Source organism: Anomaloglossus baeobatrachus, chromosome 2 (assembly GCF_048569485.1).
Source record: "Anomaloglossus baeobatrachus isolate aAnoBae1 chromosome 2, aAnoBae1.hap1, whole genome shotgun sequence".
NCBI lineage: Eukaryota > Metazoa > Chordata > Amphibia > Anura > Aromobatidae > Anomaloglossus > Anomaloglossus baeobatrachus.
The window spans coordinates 103,859,468-103,885,469 of record NC_134354.1 but is presented as its reverse complement, the minus strand read 5'-3'; the positions used below and the strand labels follow the sequence as shown (position 1 = coordinate 103,885,469).

The 26,002-nt window shown below is 47.6% G+C and overlaps 1 protein-coding gene across 1 annotated transcript in view; it reads right to left on the bottom strand.

Annotated features, from left to right (window-relative positions):
• The window catches only part of MYO18A (myosin XVIIIA), a 538,612-nt gene that overhangs the window by 180,147 nt on the left and 332,463 nt on the right, over window positions 1–26,002 (bottom strand). Inside the window, exons 26-27 of the mRNA XM_075333424.1 lie at window positions 24,156–24,221; window positions 8,369–8,497 (exon numbers count right to left, since the gene is read on the bottom strand). Coding sequence (XP_075189539.1) covers window positions 8,369–8,497; window positions 24,156–24,221 — 195 coding nt within the window. The remainder of the gene's footprint in view (window positions 1–8,368; window positions 8,498–24,155; window positions 24,222–26,002) is intronic.

Below are 26,002 nucleotides of genomic sequence, written 5' to 3'. Positions count from 1 at the left end.
GATCTTTTCCTGGTTGTCAAGATCCGTCTTCCTTCAGTCTGGGAGGATTCTGAAACATCTGCATCGCTAAAATATTCCCTCAGACGTAGTCTCCTGAAGTAATCTTCCATGTCGCTGCAGAGTTCAATTTTGTCTAGAGCTTTAGTCGGACAAAATGAGAGTCCTCTAGAAAGCACAGCAACTTCCATTTTGTTTGGTTTGTAATCCGAGAGATTGATAACACAGTTAGATGCTTTTGTGCCTTGAATGGACTTGGTTTCCAAGTTGTCAGGTTTTGGCTTTGTTCTCCACCTGTTTGTATTAAGTCCTGAATTGAGGCGCAGTCTGTGTAGCTTCTTTTCCTTGTTGTGGATCAGAAGGGTTCGTAGTCTGTAGTAGTATTGTTGTACTTCTTGTTCTGTGCTTTCTGGAAGTGTCTTCCTTTGTGTTTCAAATTCCCTGTCCTCTCCAACACCAACAGGAACATTTCCCTGCAACCAGAAAAAATGCAAGACCTGTCCATTAATATTGACAACGGACAAGATAAAGATTCCCAGATCACATCAGGACTACAAGATCCCAGGTACGTTCAGCTGCACCACAACCAATGTGGTGTACTTAATTATATGTACCAAATGTCCAACTGGGGGTCTGTATGTAGGGGAGACAGGACAACAGCTCAGGACAAGGATGAATTCTCACCGCCACACAATTAGAGAAAAAAGGATGGATCTACCTGTGGCCAAACATTTTTGTAACCCAGACCACAGCATCATGGACATGAAATTGCTGGTATTGAAAGGAAACTTCAAGTCCCAGAGAGACAGGAGACTATGGGAGTACAAACTTATGATGACCTTTGACACATTCAGCGAAGGAATGAATGTGTCTCATGGATTCATGTCTTTTTACATCAGTTAAAAGATGTGCTCCTCTGACCATCCGAGCATGTCACAGCCCTGGACCAGACCCTTATCAAAGGACAATAAAACTTTCACACTGAACTGCAGCAGTATTTATGGCTAGAACAGCTTGTCCCCTGCCATAGAGATAGTTCTGTTTCATATAACTTGTTCTTTTTTTTTTTTTTTTTTTTTTTTTACTGCACTATTCTAAGTCCTGTTGTGTATAAATACGTGACTCTTCAGATTTTGTGTTATACCATGCCTGATGAAGAGACCTGAGTAGTCTCGAAAGCTTGCAATTATTACCATCTTTTCAGTTAGCCATTAAAAGGTATCAACCACTGAGGACTCTCTGTTCTTTTAAACAATTTTTTTATGTTCTGCCCTTCATTCTATAAACCAGTGACTATTACCTGTTACTAAACTTACAAAATCCGATACAGTGCAGCAGTATTCACTAATAGATACCATGAAAAAAGAAAACACCGCACTACCAACATCTGTACATCACAGTACATCTGGCTCCTGCAGACATAAGCCAATAAATTCGACTGATGCCTCTTCTTCTCATGCTGAGGAGATTTAAAGCACTTAAATGATCAAGCTGTTCGGTAACCTCCGCACCTATTCCTAAAACTGCTCTCTACAAAAGATATTTTTGTCGGCTTTGCCACAAAAAAAACTCCGTCTCCCAAAGAAGCACTGATCACGCACCTGATGCAAGAAGGAAGGGAATGAAAATGATCAACATTCCGGGATGGAAATCCAGATGGCCAGATGTGCTCTCCGATATGAGAAAACTCCTCAAACAGCAGCAAAATTAATTTAGGATAAGACAGTCTTCATTTGTGCAGCTGTGTAAATAGCCGACATCCTAACAGTAATATTTTTCTATAACTGCATGGGAGAATCTATTTATTGAACAACAGCACAAACCACAACTGTAAAGCGAGGATAACAACATGTGGCCATAATGTAATAAAAAAAAATAATCTTTATTTATACAGGTCCAACAATATTTTCTTCAACGTTAATATGCGCAGCTATGCAGATGAGGACCCTCACATTTTCTTTGGGTATATTCACGAGTAAACTGCAAAACAAATGCTACAGATCATCTCCTTCAGTTGAACTAGATCTGATGGCAGAACACCGGGTCCTCAGCACTAGGCATATGACAGCTGGAATCTTGGTGGTTGATTTATCCACTTCTTTTCAGATACTTAGCAGTGGGTGTATACATGAGCTAGCTGAATACCATCTCTCACATAGGTGGCACTGGAGAAGTGAGAGGTCAACCTCAAACTAGAACGCATTTGTAACTTGTGAATCTATTGATGAATTTTTGCAAGGATTAAAAGAGGACCTTAACCCTACTCTCCTCACCAATTCGTTGGCAGCATCTACTGGGATTACAAGAAGGGTAAGGGAGTAGAGAAGTGCTGTGCGTCATTGCAAACACCTCTGCAGCTCATCACACAGCAGTCAGTGTGGGGGAAGGTGGAGTAAAGGCTGCAAGAGGTGTTTGTAATAACACATAGCCCTGATCTACTGTACACAGTAATTGCAGAGACTATAGAGGAGAGTACCATTGTGTCTCACTATATGTCTCACAGAAGACTGTTCTAAGATTTTCTAAGGACATGTGCTTTTTCTCCATGAAGCCTCCTGTTTATGATTGGGTAGAAAATACACAGCTTCAGAGAAGAGTCTCTTCTCTTGGTTGAAAGGGAAATTAGAATCTAAACAAATGATCCACACTGGCTGTGCAACCACTATTCCATGATGTGGCCAGTTTAACATGCTAAAACTGGTGACACTAAAGGGGGCTTTACACGCTACGACATCGCTAATGCGAACTCATTGGGGTCACGGAATTGGTGACGCACATCCGGCCGCATTAGCGATGCCGTTGCGTGTGACACCGATGAGCGATTTTGCATCGTTGCAAAAACATGCAAAATCGCTCATCGGTGACATGGGGGTCCATTCTCAAAAATCGTTACTGTAGCAGTAACGAGGTTGTTCCTCGTTCCTGCGGCAGCACACATCGCTCCGTGTGACGCCGCAGGAACGAGGAAGCTCTCCTTACCTGCCTCCCGGCCGCTATGCGGAAGGAAGGAGGTGGGCGGGATGTTACGTCCCGCTCAGCTCCGCCCCTCCGCTGCTATTGGGCGGCCGTTCAGTGACGTCACTGACGCCGCACGGACCGCCCCCTTAGAAAGGAGGCGGTTTGCCGGTCACAGCGACGTCGCCGGGCAGGTATGTGTGACGGGTCTGGGCGATGTTGTGCGGCACGGGCAGCGATTTGCCCGTGTCGCGCAACAGATGGGGGCGGGTACCCACACTAGCGATATCGGGACAGATATCGCAGTGTGTAAAGCCCGCTTAACTCTTTAAAGGCAGTCTGCCTGACTGCACTGACTGCATACACTAAACACATATATTTGTAGGGAACATAGCTCCATAATATAAAAAAAAAAACCTCAAAATGTTAATGTAGTGTTCTAATAGCGGACTGCAATCTGCATAAAGTGACGTTTAGGATATGTCCGCACACTGCATTCTTGATTTGACAAAAAAAAAAAAAGAAAAAAAGCACCCTATGGCAGACTTGTCAACTGTAAATTCTGCGTTTCACAAAAAAAACAAAAAAAAAAAACGGTGAAAACGCATGACTTTTCCATGCGTTTTTGTCAGTGCGTTTTTTTAAAGGAGAAATAAAATACGATAGGATAGTACAACTGATAGCTAGAATAGATAGAATACAATAGGATAGATAGAAAGAACATATAGAATAGATAGAAACAACATATAGAATAGATAAGAAAGAACAGGTAGAATAGATAAAGAGATAGCTAGTTTGGACAACTGTTTTTTATTTTTTCTTTGGTAAAAAAAAAATTAAGTGGGTTCCCCCCATTTTTCATATCCAACACAGGAGGAGCAGCAGCAGCTGCAACCCCCAGCTGTCTGCTGTACCATGGCTTGTTATGAAAAAGAGGGGACCCCACACTTTTTTTTTTTTTAATGATTTGATTTAAAAAAAAAAAAAAAAAAAAAAAAAAAAACAAAACATGGGTCCCCCCCCATTTTTCTAAAACCAGCCAAGGTGCAGCAGACAACTGGGTGCTAATATTATTAGGGTGAGATGGCCCATCGTTATTTGGCCCTTTCCAGCCTAACAGTAGCACCCCACAGCCGCCCCAAAAGTGGCGCATCCATAAGATGCAACAATGTTGGAGCTGGACCCGGCTCTTCCCGTTGCCCTAGTGCGGTGGCAAGCGGGATAATAAGGAGTTAATGGCAGCCCACAGCAGCCATTAAGTCTAAAGGCCCTGTCACACACAGAGATAAATCTGCGACAGATCTGTGGTTGCAGTGAAATTGTGGACAATCAGTGCCAAGTTTGTGGCTGTGTACAAAGGGAACAATATGTCCATGATTTCACTGCAACCACAGATCTGCCAAAGATGTATCTCTATGTGTGACGGGGCCTTTAGATTAGTGATGGCAGTCGTCTATGAGACCCTGCCCCATCACTAATCTTTAAGTGAAAGTAAACACATACACCCCCAAATTCCTTTATTTGGAATAAAATACAAAAAACTCCTTCTTTCACCACTTTATTAATCCCAACACAGCCTGCAGGTCAAAGGAATCCACACAAGGAGCCACGGCGATTCAGCTCTGCTACATCCCTGTCCTGTTACTGCGAGCGGCCATAGATCATGACTGCCCGTTGCCCGCAGACAGAGCCGTGCAATGAGAATGAACTCAGGCAGTAGAGCAGGGCCCACAGTTGCGACATCAGAGGTTTACCAAAGTTCATTCTCGGAGCGCGGTTCTGTCTCTGTGTCGCAGCCTGATTTGCGGTCACAGGTGAAGGACCCCAGCTGTGACCGGAAATCACCTGAGTGACGGCACCGCTGATAATGCTTGCTCATTTCAGTCACTCGGGTGATTTGCTGTCACAGGTGGAGGACTCCAGCTGTGGTAGCAGCTAACCTGAGTGACGTCACTGCTGATAGCGCGACTCACTTTAGTTGCTGTGTGGAGCTCACAAAGGGCAGTCATGTTCTATGGCACTCGCTGTAAGTGTCAGGTGTCAGATGTAGCAGTGCTGGAAGTGTTGTGGGACCTCGTGTGGATTACGTCAGACCTGGAGGGGTGTTTGCAGGGGTTAATAAAGTGGTGACAGTTGGTGCTTTTTTCTTTTATTTCAAATAAAGGATTTTTCGGTGTTCGTGTTTATTTACTTTCATTTACAGATTAATGATGGAGTGTCTCAGACGCCTGCCATCACTAAGCTACGACTTAGTGGCAGCTATGGGCTGCCAATAACTCCATATTACCTTGATCGCCACCGCACCAGGTATTCGGGATAAGCCAGGTAAAGTCCCGGGACTGTCGCATTAATGGATAACGCAATTCTGGGTGGCTGCTGGCTAATATTTTTAGGTTGGGGGGCTCCCAATAATGTGGGTCTCCCGAGCCTGACAATACCAGCCCCCAGCTGTGAAGCTTTATCTTGACTGAGTATCAAAATTGAGGGGAACTGCATACAGTTTTTCTTTAATTTTTTATTCATTTTACTGTACGATATAGACCTGCCCACCGGCGGCTGTGATTGGTTGAAGTCAGACAACTGTCACTCAGCGTGGGGGCACGTCTGCCTGCAACCAATCATAGGCGCCGGTGGGCGGGAAAGTAGTGAATATAAAATGAGCCGGTACAGTAAATATGAAATGAGCCTTTTTATCGTCCGACATACAGAAGTAGGAGAGGCCGCAGGAGCAATGTGACAGCCGCTCCGTACCGGTGATTGGGGAGTATGAACGAGAGAGAGCGGGAAAAAAAAAAAAAATGGAGAAAAGTTGGTGGCCTGCGTTTTTGTTGACAAAAATGTATCCAAAACGCAACCAAGACGCAGTGCAAATGCACAGATAACATTTTGGTTGCGTTTTGACACACCTCATTCATTTCAATGAGTCACAAAATGTGACCAAAACGCAAAAAGAATGGACATGCTGCTATTTTTTAGTCAACAATTTTTACAAATATTTGTCAAAAAATGATGCCTACATTAAAAAAAAAAAAAAAAAAAAGCAACGTGCGGATGGAAATTTAGATTTCTCATGGACTTTGCTAGGGAAATAAAAGCATGCAGTCTGCCAATGACACAGTGCAGTTTAAAACGCAACCAAAACACAAGAAAAAACACAAGAAAAAACGCAACGTGTGCGCATTGCCTTAAAGGGAACCTGTCACCAGATTTTTCCCTATTAAACTACAGTAAAAGAATCACTTTCTGCAGGTGCAAGCGAGGGCAGCTGTTTTCTGCTCTGCCCGCGCTATGGCAGAGCGAACTGCGCCTGCGCAAGCTGACCTAATTGCACAGGCGCGAAATGTGAAAATGCAACGAGGAGGATGACTGAGGCGTCATCCCGTCAATCAAGAAAGGAGGACGGCGATCAGCGGCAGGAGAGGGGAAAGGAGCAGAAAATGAGCCTGCCCATCTGGCCAACACAGGTAATTAGCATACCTAACGGCCAAGTTTTATAAAGTTATTTTTGGGGTCTGCAAGGGGATTCAGGGCCAAGGTGCACCTTCATAGAATGCAGCCCAGAAGCTGCACAAGGTGATACTTTTAGTTTAGTAGATAATCTGGAGACATGTTCCTTTTAATTATACATGATAGTTAGGGTTTTCGGTGCACCATTGGTGTGGTAGAGAGGCTCAGTGCATGGTTGATCTGCTAGATTTTCCCGCCCCAACCTCCCTCTATGGTGATTGACAGTGCTGACTAGTCGATACCATCTGCAGAGAAAACTTAGTCAAGCCAGCCCATTACCAGTGAGGGACGCAGGAGCATGCAAAACTTGTGCGCCTCTTAATTAATTAGGGACATTTTCAATTGAAGTGTGCAACTGCTAGAAGTGTACATTGATGCCACTGTTGAATGTGTCAAGAACGTTAGGCCATGCCCTGTCCCACCCGACCTCTGCTCACTTTTCTAAATGCAGGCAGAGCTGGCTGGGACTGGCGTAAAACACCAAAAGTTGCAAACATTTTGTGACATTTCAAGTAGTTGTATGCATGAATGCTGGCAAACACTGCTTGATTAGTTGGGCCTTATGTACACACACAAAGTTAGAGAACACCTTCTTGTCTGGCTAGAGCCTACGATATCAGCCACCCAAAAATAAGGAGCGGTGATTGACACAGATCTCCTAGAGTTCTTACAATTTCAAGATTATCTCAAAGACCACTTTATAATAATAAGTTTCCCAAAAAATGGTGACCAGAAATTGGCTGAGGTCAAGAACATTATAAAATGTATGTCCTTCTCAGGCTTGAACTGGCCCTGCAGCGACAGGTGAATCCCCGTATTGGTTGGCCCTGTATAACGAGTAGTCAGCACAAAACCCTTCATTCACTTTGTACAGACAACTCATCATTGATTTTATGCACCACTCCAGCATTTTTTTTTACCACTAGAGTGGTGCTTTTAATGTAAGGTCCTCGCCTCCCATCTTATATTCACCAACTAGTGTTCTTGTCTTATCAACACCACTCTGATCTCATGGCGTCCCCTTCTGACCGCAACGTCTGACTGGCCAGAAGTCAAATGTTAAGTCAAAAACTCTCAATGCAAGTCTATGAGGGCCAGAACGAGGTTCTCATAGACTTACATTAAAGAGCGACCCTCGGTGCACTCCATAAAACACTGGAGCGATCCAGCAGGTCATAAACTGGAAAAGACTGATGGGAGCGGTGCCGTAAAAGGGTGAAAACGTCAAAGTGGTGCTTTAACAAACTGTCAATATTATTATTATATAGGACCGGGAGTAAATTTGTGAATGAGGGCAATGTAACAATTGCATGTAGCTGAAGAGTGAGTGTCGTTATTGGTGGGCCCCTGGCACCCCAATCTGACACTGGTTAGGATTCAGGATGCTTGGTAAGGCATACCACTAAATAAACATCAAAGATTAAAGTTTCGTCTCATGACCACTATTCAAAGTACAGAAGAAAATATTAACAGCTTAAAAAAGAAGAAAAAAAAAAGGAAGAATAATTTAGTTTAAAGACACTTGTATGTTATCAAGTAAGGGAAATATAAAGACTACTGTGCAAGTGAGGCTAAACGTATAGACTAGTCTTCATCTCTCTAGAAACCCAACCTACGCATGTGATAGCAGCACGCCCTTACCGTATCACAAAGTGCTCGATCCCAGCTGTTACCAGGCTCTTGATAAAGTCTCTGCTGCTGAAACACAGCTGAGCTGACAACGGGAACACAAAAAAGACCTGCCTGTCCCTCCCAGTCCATGCAGACGTTTACAAGGAAACCCCCCCGTCTGACATCAGGCTGTAATCTTTTAGAAAAGGCGACTAGTTTACCATTTTAGGTTACTGGAAAAGGGATCAGCTGAAGAAACTGTATTTGGAGTTGCCAGCCTACCAGTCAAACTTTTTACCTTTCTCTTCTTGAACTGCTGACGTGCCAGGTATCCTCTGCACGCGGCCTGGAATAAGATGAGATTCTTGCGGGTCTGCTCATCCCTCTGTTCTTCAAGCTTTGTTAATGTCCCTGCACGGAAGAAAACCTAAGAAGACAAAGAGATGGGGAAGTCAATTTAGTCCACAGACGCCTGCAAAGTGTCAGACCCTCGCAGACCCTCTGGTGCGCTTACAACTGGAAGCGAAATGTGTACACATTCTGATAAATGTGGTGTGTATATGTGAGCAAGTTTACACACCGTGCACCCAGGGTCACAGATGGCTAAAGAGATCTGCACAAGTAGAAACAAACCCATGGTACAAGATAAGCCCCGAGTAACGGAAGACACACCAAGACAAAACAAATGTAAATGTTAATATTACGCTGTAAACCTTCACCTGCCGGCATGGTGGAAGACGACGGGGTATTTATTCTGCAAAGTTGGGTATGTTTCAAGTTACCTTTAGGCTATGTGGACACGCTGCGTTTTTTTGACGCTGCGTTTTTGGCCGCTAAAAACGCACAAAAACGCACCCGTGGCAAAAAAAAAAAATCGACAAAAACCGCATGCGTTTTTACCGTGATTTGGTGCCTTTTTGGCTGCGTTTTTCCAATGCATTGCATGGGGGGGAAACGCAGAAAAACGCAGGAAAGAATTGACATGTCCATTTTTTTTTTTAAGCTCAAAACCGCAGCTTAAAAAAAAAAAAAAAAAAGTTGTGTGCGGACAGCAAAAATGAAAACTCAGACTGTGCTGGGGAAGCAAAGTCATGCAGTTTTGAGGCTAAAAACGCACCCGAAAAACGCACTGTGTGAACTTACCCTTATGGGGTATGGGATTAAAACGATCAAGGATATTAATGAATGTGCCGCATGGTCTACATCCTAAACAAGTGCTGGTAAAGACTGGTGAAGAATAAGCAGACACACTTTATTTATAATACCAGGCTGCAGAAGAAGAAGCAGAGTGACCTCCACATTATCAGCGAGAAGCCGGGATTCCACAGCTTTACCCTTTAATGTCTGGACAGTAAGTTGGCACCAGTGTCTGAAATATGGACACCTAAGGAGAGCAATTCTCCTGAGGCACCAGAGGACGAATGTGTTAAACCAGCGGGGCCTGGACCTCTCTAAGCCTTGCCTGTATTCCCCAGGCTGATTTGCATGAGGAATTCTGCTTGTGGGAAGCAACTCCTGGTCTGCACATAATACAAGCCACAGTATGCCCAGCTCTGTATTATGCTAAATCCAAGCAGTGCATTGTGAGGATGTGAATGGCAGCGGAATCTGCCGCTTTCTCCGATTACCGCTGGACGTGACGCAGCTTACTGCGGCTCTGCTGATGGAGAGACTTCACCGATAGTGGATATGATCGCTGGCATTGAGAACAGAGCCTAGGACGGTCTTTGTAACGAAAGCCAAGAGGCGGTGAGAAATAATCCTGTTCAGAGGGTTCTACTAGTTGTATGAACTCTAAGCACAGGCACATTACTGCTGACAAAGTCCGATATGGATACAGAAATAGGTGAATGAAAAGAGCCAATAAATAAAGGAAACCATGTGATCCGAGGGTGCGGGAGTGGGAACACAATCATCATGGGTTGCTTTCCAGACAGATGTAACAAGCAAATAACATGGTTAAAAAGGGAAACCTCAAATACTGAATTATATACATTTAATAAAGCACGGTTTTAAGAATATTGAGACAATTCTGTATGTCACCCAAAAAGTGGAATTATATAAATATTATAAAACAATGAAAAGTATATATTTTACTGTATCTGACTTATGTACACGCGTATAAAGTAATGTCCGGATCAGTTCTTAATTTCAAATGGTCCTGAACCCCAAGATGTACACTGGCCTATATTTTTTTAGGGAACAAAGAGGTTGAAAAAAGTCCAGCACCATAGATACAGTATTATTAATCTTCTGTGTCGCCCTGGACAAGCCAGGGGCCACAGAGCACAACACCTACACACCCCACACTCCCTGCAGGCACATCAAGGTCAAACACAAAACCCTTGTTGCCTTCCTCCAGGGGCTGATGTCCACACCAGGGGGTGGAGCCAGGCGGTTGGTCTCCGCCCACAAAGGAGTTCACAGTCCTGGAGGAGGGAAAACAGGCAGTCTAGTTTTGGAGGAGGAAGTGGAAGGAGGTGAAGTGGAGAGATAGAGTTTGGAGAGGAAAGAGAGCAGTTGGAGTAGTAAAAGTGGAAAAAGAAAAGTGACAGCAAGACAGCCTGAAGTTGGTCCGGGTGTGTGGCCCGGACGGAGCAGCAAGGTTGGCAGACGGTGGTGACCGTCTGCAGGAGTGGCCTATCGGAGTTTGCCGTAAGGACCGTGGACGGGCGGTGGCCCGGCGGTATCGGACCGGTACACAAGGAGAAGCCAGCACCATTGGCAGGGGCTTTTCGGACCCCGGCAAGGCTAGGAGTCGCCGTGAATTTGCCGAATCCGTTAGTGAAGGGGACCTCCGGGTTTCCAAACAGTCAAGTCCCGACAGAAGGCAACCGTCCAACCGTGAAGGGGAGACACCGCCACCGCCAAGGGCAACCGTTTCCCAGGGCCAGCGCCTGCGGGCAAAAAGGGGCTCCTCCGGCCTACATCCAAGTCGGGGAGCGGGTTACCGGTGGGAACCCATCGCTACCAACATTGAACTTAGGTGCAGGGAGAGACAGTCATCACTAACCTACGGGGAAGAAGCAACCGTAGCTGTCTGGGGGACCCGTCCATCCAGCCGTGTGTTTTACCGAGAACTGTGTCATCGTCTCAAGCAGAGTGAGTACCCCCGTGCCGTACGGCACAGCGCTGCCCCTGCGACCCTGCACCTCACCAGGCCCCGCAACCCGCCTGTCATTCATCCCTACCCCATCACCGGGCTCCGGGACAACCAACCCCCTACCCACAGAGGGGAGAACTAACATCAAAGCTGCTCCCTGTCACCGCTCCCGAGATCCCCGTCCAGAGCAGCGGTGGTGTCACCAAAATCACCACAACCGTGGGTGGCGTCACGGACAATATCCATAATCAAAACCCCCACAACCAATCATCCCCCCTTTTCACTCACGGGTGAGGAGCGCCGCTCGAGTCTCCGGGATCCGGCCCACCGCTCGAGCCACCACCGAGCAGCAGCAGCGGCCGCAGCAGCAGCCGGACCCGAGCAGTGGAAGAGCGCAGCGTCCCCTCCTCCGCCCGCGACAACTTGGCGTCACGAACAGGATCTTACCGCTCTGCCGTCTGGTAGAGGTGCGCCTTGTTACCGCCGGAGGTGTCCGGCCAGAAAATTTCAGAAGCCGCCATCTTTGGCGCGAAAAGTTCCCGCTCGAGCGTCTCCTCGAGTAGTGGAGGCGCGAAGGCCAAAACCCCGCCCCGATAGAGGAGGAGCCGGAAAGAGGCTAAGGGGGATGGAAACAAGATGTCTGCGCCCGACGGAGCTGCTAGAGGAGCGGCGGTCGCAGCCGCAGTGGCACCCGTGGATGGGAATGCGGTCCCAGCTCTCGCTCAGGTGATGCCGTTCTCCTTGCCCTATGTGCCCGGAGCTACCTGGCTGCCGCAGTACGACGGGAAACCTGATGCGTTACAGGTCTTCCGGAAGAAGCTTAGCCCGCTCCTAGAATTGTACCTTCTGACTGATAAGCAACGTGCAGCGGTAGTGCTGGGGCAGCTAACCGGCGCGGCTGAGCAGAAGGCGGAGACCTGGGCCAAGGGGGACCGGTTATCTGTAGCCACCATCTTTGAGAAACTACAGACTGCCTTTGAGACCCGTACCGAAGCAGAGATGAGGATGCAGTTTTACCAATGTCGGCAACGGCCTGTGGACAGCATTCGGGACTACCCTTTACGTCTGCAAACCGCCCTCCGCACACTGAAGCAGGTGGACACCATCAATGAGGCGGACAGCAACAAAATGTTAGTAGAGCAATTTGTGCAGGGGATGAGGTCCTCCGAGGATCGCAAACAACTCTGGCTGTGGGCCCTAGAACACCTTGATGTGGACTTTGCTGTGTTAAAGGAACGGGCCATTAAATCTCTGCAACCCCCAACTTCGGAAGTCTTGGAACCAGCCCCGTGGCCAGTTGAGACGGCCCCCGTCGTGGTGGCCCCTGCCCTACCAGCATCTCCCGTACCTACAGCTCCAAGCAGCACGATGGAAGAACTGGCTGCCCAGGTCCGCCGCAAGGATGGAGACCTCGCCGCACTCCAGCCTCAGACCAGATCCCAGCCTCCGGCAAAGATACAGCTCGCCGACCATCCTGAGGACGTCCCCTGGATGCAGCGGAGAAGAACCAATGACTCACGGTATGGACCCCCGATTTGTTACAGGTGCAGCAAACCCGGCCACTACTCCCGACGGTGTCCGTTAAACGAGCAACCCCTGGGGCCACGGGCCAATCCTCAGGAGTAGAACCCCATGGCCCCCCAGACTGGCGGGACCGGTACATCGGGGCCCGGCCTATCATTCCCGTGGCTGTGGACGGCATACCGGTGATGGCTCTCCTGGACATTGGATCACAGGTAACCACTATACCATACACACTGTATCAACGGTATTGGGGGAAAGACTAGCTGGCTCCCCCAGATGCTAGTATAACACTGATTGCTGCTGATGGACTCCCATTGACCCAAGTGGGATGCAAACAAGTGTCCATGACTGTGGGGTGAGCTAAACTGCAACACCAGGGTATGATTGTGATAATGAATGAACCCAGTGATCATAACCCGATAGTGCTAGGAACCAATGTGATGGAGCACTGTATAAGTGATGTGCTGACCCTACTGCAGCAGCTGGCTGCCACGGCGGCGGGGAGTCGACAGAGAGCTGTGCAGCGTGAGATCCGAGCCTTGATGTACCGCCAGCATGTGAACTCGACAGGAGGAGAGATTGGTGGGGTGAGAGTGATGGATGTTGCCCCGTTGATTGTACCCCCTAGGAGCGAGATGATGATTTGGTGTAGAGCAGCAGTAGGGCCCCAGGGACGTGACTACCCTGCCATGATAGAGCCCATGCCCTCCGAGCACTGGCCCACAGTAATGGCCGCCCGAGGGGTGGTAGATGTAAAGAAGGGGAGAGTGCCTGTGAGGGTGCTGAACTGTGGGGAGGAAGAAGTCAGGCTTCCCCGGTATGCTACACTTGCCAAGTTGCTCACTCTGGATCCCCACACCATCCGCGAGGCAGTTCCCCCAACCTCACCACCGACTGCCAGCACTCACCCGCCCCAAGGGGAGTTAGATGAGTGGCACCAACAGCGACATGTAGGCACTGATGATACCCCTACACATCACAAAGAAGGGGTATACCGGGTGGTACGGAAGTATGAGCAAGTTTTTAGCAAACATCCCCTAGACTTTGGGCAGGTTAAAGGGGTCCAACACCATATTCCCACCGGTGAACACCCCCCTATCAAAAGAGAGGTACAGGCCTATTCCCCCTGCACACTACCAATGTGCCAAGGACATGTTGAGGAACATGAAGGAGGCAGGGGTCATCAGGGACAGCTGTAGTCCCTGGGCCGCCCCGTTGGTACTGGTGAAGAAGAAGGACGGCACCATGCGGATGTGCGTGGATTACCGGAAGATTAACCAGATAACGCATAAAGATGCTTACCCACTGCCCCGTATTGAAGAGTCTTTGGCCGCACTGAGAACTGCAAATTACTTCTCCACCCTTGACCTCACCAGCGGGTACTGGCAAGTGGCTGTGGCACCGGAGGACCAGGAGAAAACTGCCTTCACCACCCCAATGGGGCTCTGTGAATTCAATAGTATGCCGTTCGGGCTGTGCAACGCCCCTGGAACCTTCCAACGGCTGATGGAGTGCTGTCTGGGGCATCTAAACTTCGAGACCGTCCTGTTATACCTGGATGATGTGATTGTATACTCCCAGACGTATGAAGCCCACCTGGAGCACCTGGCCGAAGTGTTCGCGTCCCTTGCCAAATACGGGATGAAGTTGAAGCCCTCCAAGTGTCACCTGCTGAAGCCCAGAGTGCAGTACCTGGGGCATGTGGTGGGTGCAGAAGGTGTCGCCCCCGACCCAGAGAAGATCACTGCCATCCAAGACTGGCCGAGACCAACCACAGTGGGGGAAGTAAGGCAGTTTCTGGGTCTGGTGGGATACTACTGGCGCTTCATCAAGGGGTACACGAAGATGGCTGCCCCCATGCAAGACCTCCTCGGGGGACAGACCAAAGGTGGAAGACCCATCGGAGCCCCACTGGTGTGGGAAGAGAGGCATGAGGAATCCTTCCGTCAACTGAAGGCGGCCTTGACCGGAGAGGAGATCCTGGCGTATCCCGATTACAGCAACTTGTTCATCCTCTACACCGATGCCAGCAATGTGGGCTTGGGGGCAGTCTTGTCCCAGGTCCAAGATGGGAAGGAAAAGGTGATTGCTTATGCTAGCCGAAAGCTCCGACCGACTGAAAGGAATCCTGAGAACTACAGCTCTTTCAAGCTCGAGCTCCTGGCGCTAGTGTGGGCTATCACCGAGCGGTTCCGCCATTACCTGGCCGCAGCAAAGTTCACCGCTTTCACGGATAATAATCCGCTGACTCACCTGGACACGGCCAAGTTGGGCGCGTTGGAACAGCGATGGGTGGCCAGGCTAGCCAACTACGATTTCACCATCAAATACAGGGCCGGTCGTGCCAACGTTAATGCTGATGCACTCTCTCAGATGCCCCACTTGTCAGAAGAAGGGTGCGAGGATGACGACCTCGATGAGATCGAGTTGCCTGCATTTCACCAGCCACCAACTGAGAAGGTGCATGTCCACCAGCAACGGGCGAATCTGGACCCGTTACCCAGTCAGGAGTGGCAGGAAGCTCAAAACCAGGCGCCCGCTGTCCGCCTAGTTAAGATCCTGGTGGAGCAAGGTGCTGCTGGAATAGATCCTGCCGCCCCGGCTGAAGCCCAGAGCCTGTGGCGAGAATGGACCCGGTTGTATCTACACCAGGGGAAGTTGTACCGTGAGCTGATTAACCCGAAGACTCATGAGAAAATCCGCCAGTTGGTGATTCCCCAAGCTAATGTGCCCACCGTTCTACAAGCGTACCATGATGGTGCCGGACACTTCGGATGGAAGAAGCTGGAGATGCTGTTGAGGGAGCGGTTCTATTGGAGTGGGATGCGGGAGTCTGTAGAGGCCTGGTGCCGAGAGTGCGGTCCTTGCACGCTGAGAAGGAAGGACGAGGCCAGCCAGAAGGCGCCCCTACACCCGATCGTTACACATCAACCGCTGGAGCTGGTCGCCCTGGACCATGTAAAGCTCACCCCCAGCCGAGGTGGGTACACCTACGCTCTAACCATAGTAGACCACTATTCAAGGTTCATGGTGGTTGTCCCAGTCAAAGACCTAACTGGTCGTACTGCCGCTAGAGCGTTCCAGGCTTATTTCTGCCGACCACATGGATACCCTGAGAAGGTGCTTCCTGACCAAGGCCCGGCCTTTGAAGCGGAGGTGTTCCATGAGTTTTGCCAGTTGTACGGCTGCAAGAAGATCCGGACCACCCCTTACCATGCCCAGACCAATGGCATGTGTGAGAAGATGAACCACTTGGTCCTGACCCTCCTCAAGACGTTGCCGCTGGAAGAGCAGTACCTGTGGCCGGAGAAGATACCCGACTTGGTCGATATGTACAACAATATCCCTTCCAGCTCAACGAAGTGCACCCCAGCATACCTGATGAGGGCTCGCCCCGGTCGGCTACCGGTGGATCTGGACATGGGATTGGAGGCCCCAGAAGCACTCCCTTCGACATCTAAATGGGAAACTCGGCGGAGGGTGCAGTACCGACAGATTCAAGAATATGTCGAGAAGAACTTGAGTCGGAGTCGGGAACAGCAAGAGCAGCGCTTCAACCAGAAGGCTTCTGCTGGCCCTTTCCAGCCTGGAGATGTAGTGCTGAAGCGGAAGAGGAGAACCCACAAGCTGGATGATCAATGGGAACAAACCCCATACGTCATACAGCCCACAAGATGGAAGATGGGAAGGCCTACCAGATCAGTCGTGACCAAGGGGGCACTTTGGCCACGGTTTCCCGGGACCATCTAAAAATGTGCCCACCAGCATTGAGGGCAACGGCTGAAGTTCCGGTTCCTCCACCAGCGGAGAAGGCAAAAGAGGTAATCCACACCATGGGTGACTTCCCAGCGGACTGGCCTACACAGAACGGCGCGGTGATTCTTCCAGTGATACTGTTCCCACAACCCGTGGATGAAGAAGTGATGGAGGTGGTCAACCGTGAGCCAGAGCCAGTGCCAGTGCCAGTGCCCAGGGATGAACCTGTGCCCAGCTCCCCTATGCTTCCGCCTGCCCCACACGATAACAGGGAAGAGAGACTGATTGTTCCCTCTCCCCCGCTGCCTGTCCCCACTGACACCGGACCCCGGAGGTCCACTCGCCCCAACCTAGGTAGACCCCCACTTAGGCCCCTTTCACACGTCAGTGATTCTGGGACGTTTGTGCTTTTTTTTTTTAAACGTACCAGAATCACTGACATACGCAGACCCATTATAATAAATGGGTCTGCTCACACGTCAGTGATTTTTCACTGCACGTGTCTCCGTGCAGTGTACCCGCGTGTGCGTGATTGCTGCACGGAGACATGTCCATTTTTTTCTGGCATCACTGATGTTCCACGGACCACGCAGTGGTGTGGACCGTGAAACACGTGCCAGAAAAAAACGTGCATTTAAAATAATAAACATTTTAACTCACCCGGCTTCAGGCGCGCTCTCTGCAGCCCGTCCTCCCTGCTGGTTCTAAGCCGGCTGATTACTGTCGCGCATATTGATTATGCGCGACACAGCCAACCCGGAAGCAGCTGCTGCAGGGGTCAGCGCCGGCCGGATGCTGCACCGCGGGAGGATTCAGCACCACGGAGAGCGGGAGCGGGCACAGGTGAGTTGATTTCTAAGTGCAATCACGGGCCACGGAGAACGGAGCACGGATTGCACTTAGACAAAACACGTGTGCCCTGATTCACGGCACACGCAGGGACATGTGCGTGTTTTACACGCCAGTGAAAAACGTCTGTTTTTCACTGACGTGTGAAACGGGCCTTAGGTACAGGGAAACTACTATTTAGAGGGGGGGGTGTGAACATTGTGTGTTGAAAGCACTCTTTAAAAGTTTTAAAGTTTGAAAATGAAAATGAATAATTGCTGGAAAGTTACCTGATTTACTGTTGATTTGAACCGGTCGTAGCCGGCAGCTGGTCCCCGTTGGGACCCCCTTCACCTTGCATAGAAACTTCTATGAACATGCCTGAGAACTTGCAAGGCAACCACAAACTTGTGGCCTGTAAATAAATGTTTGTTGCAGCTTCCACCGTTACAGCCTCCGGAGAGGCAGATTGGAGGAAGGGCCCGCAGTGGAGTAGGCTGGGGCCCAGCCACCACAGGAACCGGTGGCAATCCTCTGGGGGTTTCAGGGGTTCCCCATGGACGTGGGTCCCCTGGAAAGGACAGAACCCGCTCGGGCAATTTGTGCAGGACTGGGGTCAAGGGGTGCTGCCTGTTGCTTAGGGGCAGCATCGGGGACAGGTTGCTTGGGTGGGAGAGAGCGGAAGCCGTAACCGTTTACCGTTGCAACGTTTAAGTAAGAGTACCTTCCGATGTGTGAAGATGTTATTATACTTGTATGTCTGTTACCGTTTTCTATATTTTTAGATTTTCCAGTTGGTGAAAATAAAACCGGTGATGGACGGGCAGCCCGAGGACGGTCTGCATTTTGCTAAGGGGGAATGTGTCGCCCTGGACAAGCCAGGGGCCACAGAGCACAACACCTACACACCCCACACTCCCTGCAGGCACATCAAGGTCAGACACAAAACGCTTGTTGCCTTCCTCCAGGGGCTGATGTCCACACCAGGGGATGGAGCCAGGTGGTTGGTCTCCGCCCACCAAGGAGTTCACAGTCCTGGAGGAGGGAAAACAGGCAGTCTAGTTTTGGAGGAGGAAGTGGAAGGAGGTGAAGTGGAGAGATAGAGTTTGGAGAGGAAAGAGAGCAGTTGGAGTAGTAAAAGTGGAGAGAGAAAAGTGACAGCAAGACAGCCTGAAGTTGGTCCGGGTGTGTGGCCCGGACGGAGCAGCAAGGTTGGCAGACGGTGGTGACCGTCTGCAGGAGTGGCCTATCGGAGTTCGCCGTAAGGACCGTGGACGGGCGGTGGCCCGGCGGTACCGGACCGGTACACAAGGAGAAGCCAGCACCATTGGCAGGGGCTTTTCGGACCCCGGCAAGGCTAGGAGTCGCCGTGAATTTGCAGAATCCGTTCGTGAAGGGGACCTCCGGGTTTCCAAACAGTCAAGTCCCGACAAAAGGCAACCGTCCAACCGTGAAGGGGAGACACCGCCACCGCCAAGGGCAACCGTTTCCCAGGGCCAGCGCCTGCGGGCAAAAAGGGGCTCCTCCGGCCTACATCCAAGTCGGGGAGCGGGTTACCGGTGGGAACCCATCGCTACCAACATTGAACTTAGGTGCAGGGAGAGACAGTCATCACTAACCTACGGGGAAGAAGCAACCGCAGCTGTCTGGGGGACCCGTCCATCCAGCCGTGTGTTTTACCGAGAACGGTGTCATCATCTCAGGCTGAGTGAGTACCCCCGTGCCGTACGGCACAGCGCTGACCCTGCACCTCACCAGGCCCCGCAACCCACCTGTCATTCATCCCTACCCCATCACCGGACCCCGGGACAACCAACCCCCTACCCACAGAGGGGAGAACTAACATCAAAGCTGCTCCCTGTCACCGCTTCCGAGATCCCCATCCAGAGCAGCGGTGGTGTCACCAAAATCACCACAACCGTGGGTGGCGTCACGGACAATATCCATAATCAAAACCCCCACAACCAATCATCCCCCCTTTTCACTCACGGGTGAGGAGCGCCGCTCGAGTCCCCGGGATCCGGCCCACCGCTCGAGCCACCACCGAGCAGCAGCAGTGGCCACAGCAGCAGCGGCAGCCGGACCTGAGCAGTGGGAGAGCTCAGCGTCCCCTCCTCTGCCCGCGACACTTCCATGGAAAAAGGTTACAAACTGGCAATCTTAAATATACAAAGTGCCTAGCTTACAAATTTCGGACAATTGTCCTTATTCGAATAAGGACATCTGTCCGAAACGCGTAAGATGAGGACTTTGCATACTTTAGATTGCCATTTTTTAACTTTTTTCATGGAAGATTAAAAGGAACCTGTCAGCAGAATTTTCGCATTTAAACTAAAAGATTCCCGTTCTGCAGCTCCTGGGCTGCATTCTAGAAAGGTTCCTCTTGCTATTGCGCCCCCTTTGAGACCTAAATAAACACTTTATAAACTCTTACCTTTTTGTATGCAAATGTTTTTTTATGGTCACGGGGGCAGGCTGTCTTTCATCCGTTATTCGCACCCCTGCCGCTGTACGCCATCCCCCTTTGCCAATTTACATACATGAGGCCACCGCCCTCATGTAACTGTTGCTCCCGAGGTCTCGTGCATGCCCAGTGGCACTCTCGCGGGACTGAGCACGGTGTGTGAACGTGAATGCTGGTGAGGTGATTGCGCAGGCGTGAGATTATGGGCGGCGCTGTGATTGTCATCAGCGTCATCCAAGTACCCGCCCATAATCTCATGCCTGCGCTTTTCCCTCTGCCTCTAGCGTTATGCGCAAGCGCTGGCCATGTGAATCACGTCACCTATTACCCATCTTTTCCTGGAGCAGGAAATAGATGGGAGGAGCAGCACACCACCGATAGGTAATAGGTAACGTGGTTGATCTGGCCAGCGCTTACGCATAACGATGGAGGCAGAGGGAAAAGCGCGGGCACGAGATTATGGGCGGGTACTTGGAGGACGCTACTGATGACAATCACAGCGCCGCCCATAATCTCGCGCCTGCGCAATCACCTCACCAGGGTTCACGTTCACACTGCACAGTGCTTAGTCCCGCGAGAGTGCCACTGGGCATGCGCCAGACCTCGGGAGCAACAGTTACATGAGGGCGACATCCTCATGTATGTAAATTACCAATGGGGGACGGCGTACAGCGGCAGGGGTGCAAATAACGGACAAAAGACAGCCCGCCCCCGTGACCATAAAACAACATTTGCATACAAAAAGGTAAGAGTTTATAAACTGTTTATTTAGGTTCTCAAAGGGAGCGCAATAGCAAGAGGAACCTTTCTAGAATGCAGCCCAGGAGCTGCAGAACGGGAATCTTTTAGTTTAAATGCGAAAATTCTGCTGACAGGATCCCTTTAACAAGACTTTGTTCTTGTACGGTGCTGAATTTTTTTTAACATTTTTGTCTCTTGTTGGGAATACAAGTTCATAGAATCCATCATGCATCGCTCTCAGAGTCATGCATGTATATACAGTATGTGTATATATATATATATATATATATATATATATATATATATACATATACATACATATATATATATATATATATACATATATATATATATATATACATACATATACATACATATATATATATATATATATATATATACATATACATACATATATATATATATATATATATATATATATACACATATACATACATATATATATATATATATATATATATATACATATACATACATATATATATATATATATATATATATATACATATATATATATATATATATATATATACATACACATACACATACACATATATATACACACACACACACACACACATACACAGTCATATGAAGAAGTTTGGGCACCCCTATTAATGTTAACCTTTTTTCTTCATAACAATTTGGCTTTTTGCAGCAGCTATTTCAGTTTCATGTATCTAATAAATGATGGACTCAGTAATATTTCTGGATTGAAATGAGGTTTATTGTACTAACAGAAAATGTGCAATCTGCATTTAAACTAAATTTGACAGGTGCATAAGTATGGGCACCCTTATCAATTTCTTGATTTGAACACTCCTAACTACTTTTTACTGACTTACTGAAGCACTAAATTGGTTTTGTAACCTCATTGAGCTTTGAACTTCATAGGCAGGTGTATCCAATCATGAGAAAAGGTATTTAAGGTGGCCACTTGCAAGTAGTTCTCCTATTTGAATCTCCTATGAAGAGTGGCATCATGGGCTCCTCAAAACAACTCTCAAATGATCTGAAAACAAAGATTATTCAGCATAGTTGTTCAGGGGAAGGATACAAAAAGTTGTCTCAGAAATTTAAACTGTCAATTTCCACTGTGAGGAACATAGTAAGGAAATGGAAGAACACAGGTACAGTTCTTGTTAAGCCCAGAAGTGTCAGGCCAAGAAAAATATCAGAAAGGCAGAGAAGAAAAATGGTGAGAACAGTCAAGGACAATCCACAGACCACCTCCAAAGACCTGCAGCATCATCTTGTTGCAGATGGTGTCACTGTACATCGGTCAACAATACAGCGCACTTTGCACAAGGAGAAGCTGTATGGGAGAGTGATGCGAAAGAAGCCGTTTCTGCAAGCACGCCACAAACAGAGTCGCCTGAGGTATGCAAAAGCACATTTGGACAAGCCAGTTACATTTTGGAAGAAGGTCCTGTGGACTGATGAAACAAAGATTGAGTTGTTTGGTCATACAAAAAGGCGTTATGCATGGAGGCACAAAAACACGGCATTCCAAGAAAAGCACTTGCTACCCACAGTAAAATTTGGTGGAGGTTCCATCATGCTTTGGGGCTGTGTGGCCAATGCCAACACCAGGAATCTTGTTCAAGTTGAGGGTCGCATGGATTCAACTCAGTATCAGCAGATTCTTGACAATAATGTGCAAGAATCAGTGACGAAGTTGAAGTTATGCAGGGGATGGATATTTCAGCAAGACAATGATCCAAAACACCGCTCCAAATCTACTCAGGCATTCATGCAGAGGAACAATTACAATGTTCTGGAATGGCCATCCCAGTCCCCAGACCTGAATATCATTGAACATCTGTGGGATGATGTGAAGCGTGCTGTCCATGCTTGGCGACCATCAAACATAACTGAACTGGAATTGTTTTGTAAACAGGAATGGTCAAATATACCTTCATCCAGGATCCAGGAACTCATTAAAAGCTATAGAAAGCGACTAGAGGCTGTGATTTTTGCAACAGGAGGAGCTACAAAATATTAATGTCACTTTTATGTTGAGGTGCCCATACTTCTGCACCTGTCAAATTTAGTTTAAATGCGGTTTGCACATTTTCTGTTAGTACAATAAACCTCATTTCAGTCCAGAAATATTACTCAGTCCATCAGTTATTAGATATATGAAACTGAAATAGCTGTTGCAAAAACCCAAATTGTTATAAAAAAAAAAGGTTAACATTAATAGGGGTGCCCAAACTTTTCCATATGACTGTATATATATTACACACACACACACATATAATATAAATATATATATATATATATATATATATATATATATATATATATATATATATATATATATATATATATATATATATATATATAAAAATATAGAAAAAGTAAAAAAGTAAAAAAAAAAATCAGGTTAGGTTTATATAAAATATATACGGTACATATGCATATACGCACACACACGCGTAAGCTGATTTTTTTTTCTCTATATATATTTTATGGGGATAACAGAACTCAAAATATCTAAAAATGAACTTTGAAAACTATTCATATATTTATTTATTTTTTTAACTGTTTTAGGTGACTTAACTCTGCTCCAGTTCTGGCACTCCGCTGCCATCCCTGGTGATGTTTTCTGGCAGCAGAGGTGATGTTACACCTATAGGATACGTGACCACTGCAGTCAATCATTCAGCTCACCGGTTCCTGCCATCTACATCAACATCCCCACACTGAAGCCAGTGAGCAGGGTCAGGTGGGCATATGTGCTGTAGTAGTGACCACTAGCGGACCCACAGAAAAGTGCCAATGTGGAAGAACAATATATGGACCGTTTGCAGCTAAATAGCTCATCATCCAATAGCTCATCATAATTTACAATTCCTCCTACTTTGGATGTATAAATGGATCCCCTTAGTATGGCTCAACACCACCTATCCTGTATTAAATGTAATCATGACTAGAGAAGGTTTTACCGGCCTGAATCCAGTGGGAATACCAGTAGTCCATGGCCACTGGACAAAGCCCTATCAAACTGCTCCTGCCTGCCAAAATCTCCAGGATATCTACCGATTTGTGGGTTTGGGGTGTATCCCACCTCAAAGATGACACTTGATGGGCCAACTAATCAAAATACATGGCTGTAGGACCAGGGTCCTGCAAATCTATTTGATCATCTCTGATCAAGAACTAGAAACGGTTGCGGAGCACTGTTCTACATAGTAATTATTAGGGATGATAGAATACTTCGATTATCCGGCTTCGCAAATATTTTCCGAATAGCTCGTCGCTATTCGACTATTTGCGAATATTCGATGCACAATGTAAGTCTATGGGAAACCTGAATAACAACTATTCGGGCTTCCCATAGACTTACATTGCGCATTGAATAGTCTAATAGCGGCGAGGTATTGGGAAATTATTTGTGAAGTCAGATAATCGAAGTACTCGATCATCCCTAGTAATTATCCTAATAGTTTCTCTAACATATGTTCTCATATAAAAATTCGGAGTAAAAAAGTTGAAATGGCAAAACAACTATACATTTAACCACAACTCTGTTATGTCCATTGTATACATGCCCGATGTCCACCAGGTAATTTTCCACAAAAGAAAACCCATCTAAATAAGAGCACCAACATCTAAATCATTAATTCAGAAATCTGTACATACCCTGCTTAGACCCATGTGATAACTGCTCTTTTCTAGATCCAGGGATTCTAGAAGTTCTTCTACAGCCTGCCGGAAACAAGAAAAAGAAAATGTGACTTTATAGAAAACATTCATAAAAGAAACAAGCAAGGCATTTATGCAGTTAATGAAATCACTGTACAGATCATTTACATTATCAATTAAGTAGTGCATTTTTCTAAGCCGTCAAGTCCACGGTTTATATTTACTTTGGCGCTATACAGGTTCTAGAAAAGTATCATGGTCTGATCATTTATCCTGTTTAAGAGACAAAAAACGTGATTTATACTAAATTAAGCGTGCAGATTACAAATATGAACTCTGAATTTGTTTGAGGGTACGTGCCCACTATTAGGGTTATGGGGGATCCAGATGCAGCATGTTTCCACTGCGTTATCTTGCGCAGGAGACTTGAGTCTCCGTGGGAGAAATTTACATGCTGTCGATAGAAAACCTGCACCGCAGGTCCATTTATTCAGCGTTACAAAAAAGCACAGTGGGCAGGAGATTTCTATAAATTCCATCCACTGTATTTGTATTGTACTAGGTAGCATTTGGGTTTGGAGCGCAGCCCAGAGCAATACACTCAAAGCACTACAAATGATGATCATGGGCATGGCCCTTACATGTCTAGATTTTAATTTATAGATGCCAAAGCCTATTCAATTATATTAATTCATTATATATTGGAAATAGCTGTATGCGTTCAGACAGGTCTATTGGCGGATGTCAGCAGTAAGGGGTACTTTGCACACTGCGACATCGCTAGCCGATGATAGCGATGCCGAGCGCGATAGTACCCGCCCCCGTCGCACATGCGATATCTTGTGATAGCTGCCATAGCAAACATTATCGCTACAGCAGCTTCACACGCACTTACCTGCCCTGCGACGTCGCTCTGGCCGGAGACCCGCCTCCTTCCTAAGGGGGCGGGTCGTGCCGTGTCACACGGCAGGCGGCCAAAAGAAGCGGAGGGGCGGAGATGAGCGGGACGTAAACATCCCGCCCACCTCTTTCCTTCCACATTGGCGGTGGAGGCAGGTAAGGAGATGTTCCTCGCTCCTGCGGCTTCACACACAGCGATGTGTGCTGCCGCAGGAACGAGGAACAACATCGTATCTCCTATTGGTGCGACATTATGGAAATGTCCGACGCTACACAGATCACCGATTTACGACGCTTTTGTGATCGTTTATCGGCGCATCTAGGCATTACACGTTGCGACGTCATTATCGGCGCCAGATGTGCGTCACTTTCGATTTGACCCCGACGATATCGCAGTAGGGATGTCGCAACGTGCAAAGTACCCCTAAGTATATAATACAAGCTGGACAGAATTTGATTAAGTGATCTGTTATAGTGCTATCAGTTCTGCAGTTCAAGATGGATAGACACATGTGTTAATCTGGACAATTTCTGCTACATATGTGGCAAACACACCATTTAAGATCAGTGCAAGAATCTGACAAAGTGAGTGGGTATTGCATACAAGTATTACTTTGGCTGTCAAGCCGGAGATCAAGGGCAAAGCTGGGAAGTTCACATTTGTTGCACTGTGTGTTACGCTGGCATAACGCAGTGGTTGAATGGTGAAAGGAATGGCTTTTCCATTGCCGGTGGTGTGGTGTGAGCAAAATAATCACCAGACTCATTTTTGCATGACTAAAATCGGCAGATATTTAAAGAAAAACAAGTCACCAACTGTGCATCCTGATTGTGAGTCTTTTCTTAAACCAGTACTACATGATGTAGAAAATGCAGTGCTTGCCCCTTCCCACAGCAGGAACGGAAATTTAAATGGATGGTTCCTATCCTGATGAAGATGTTGA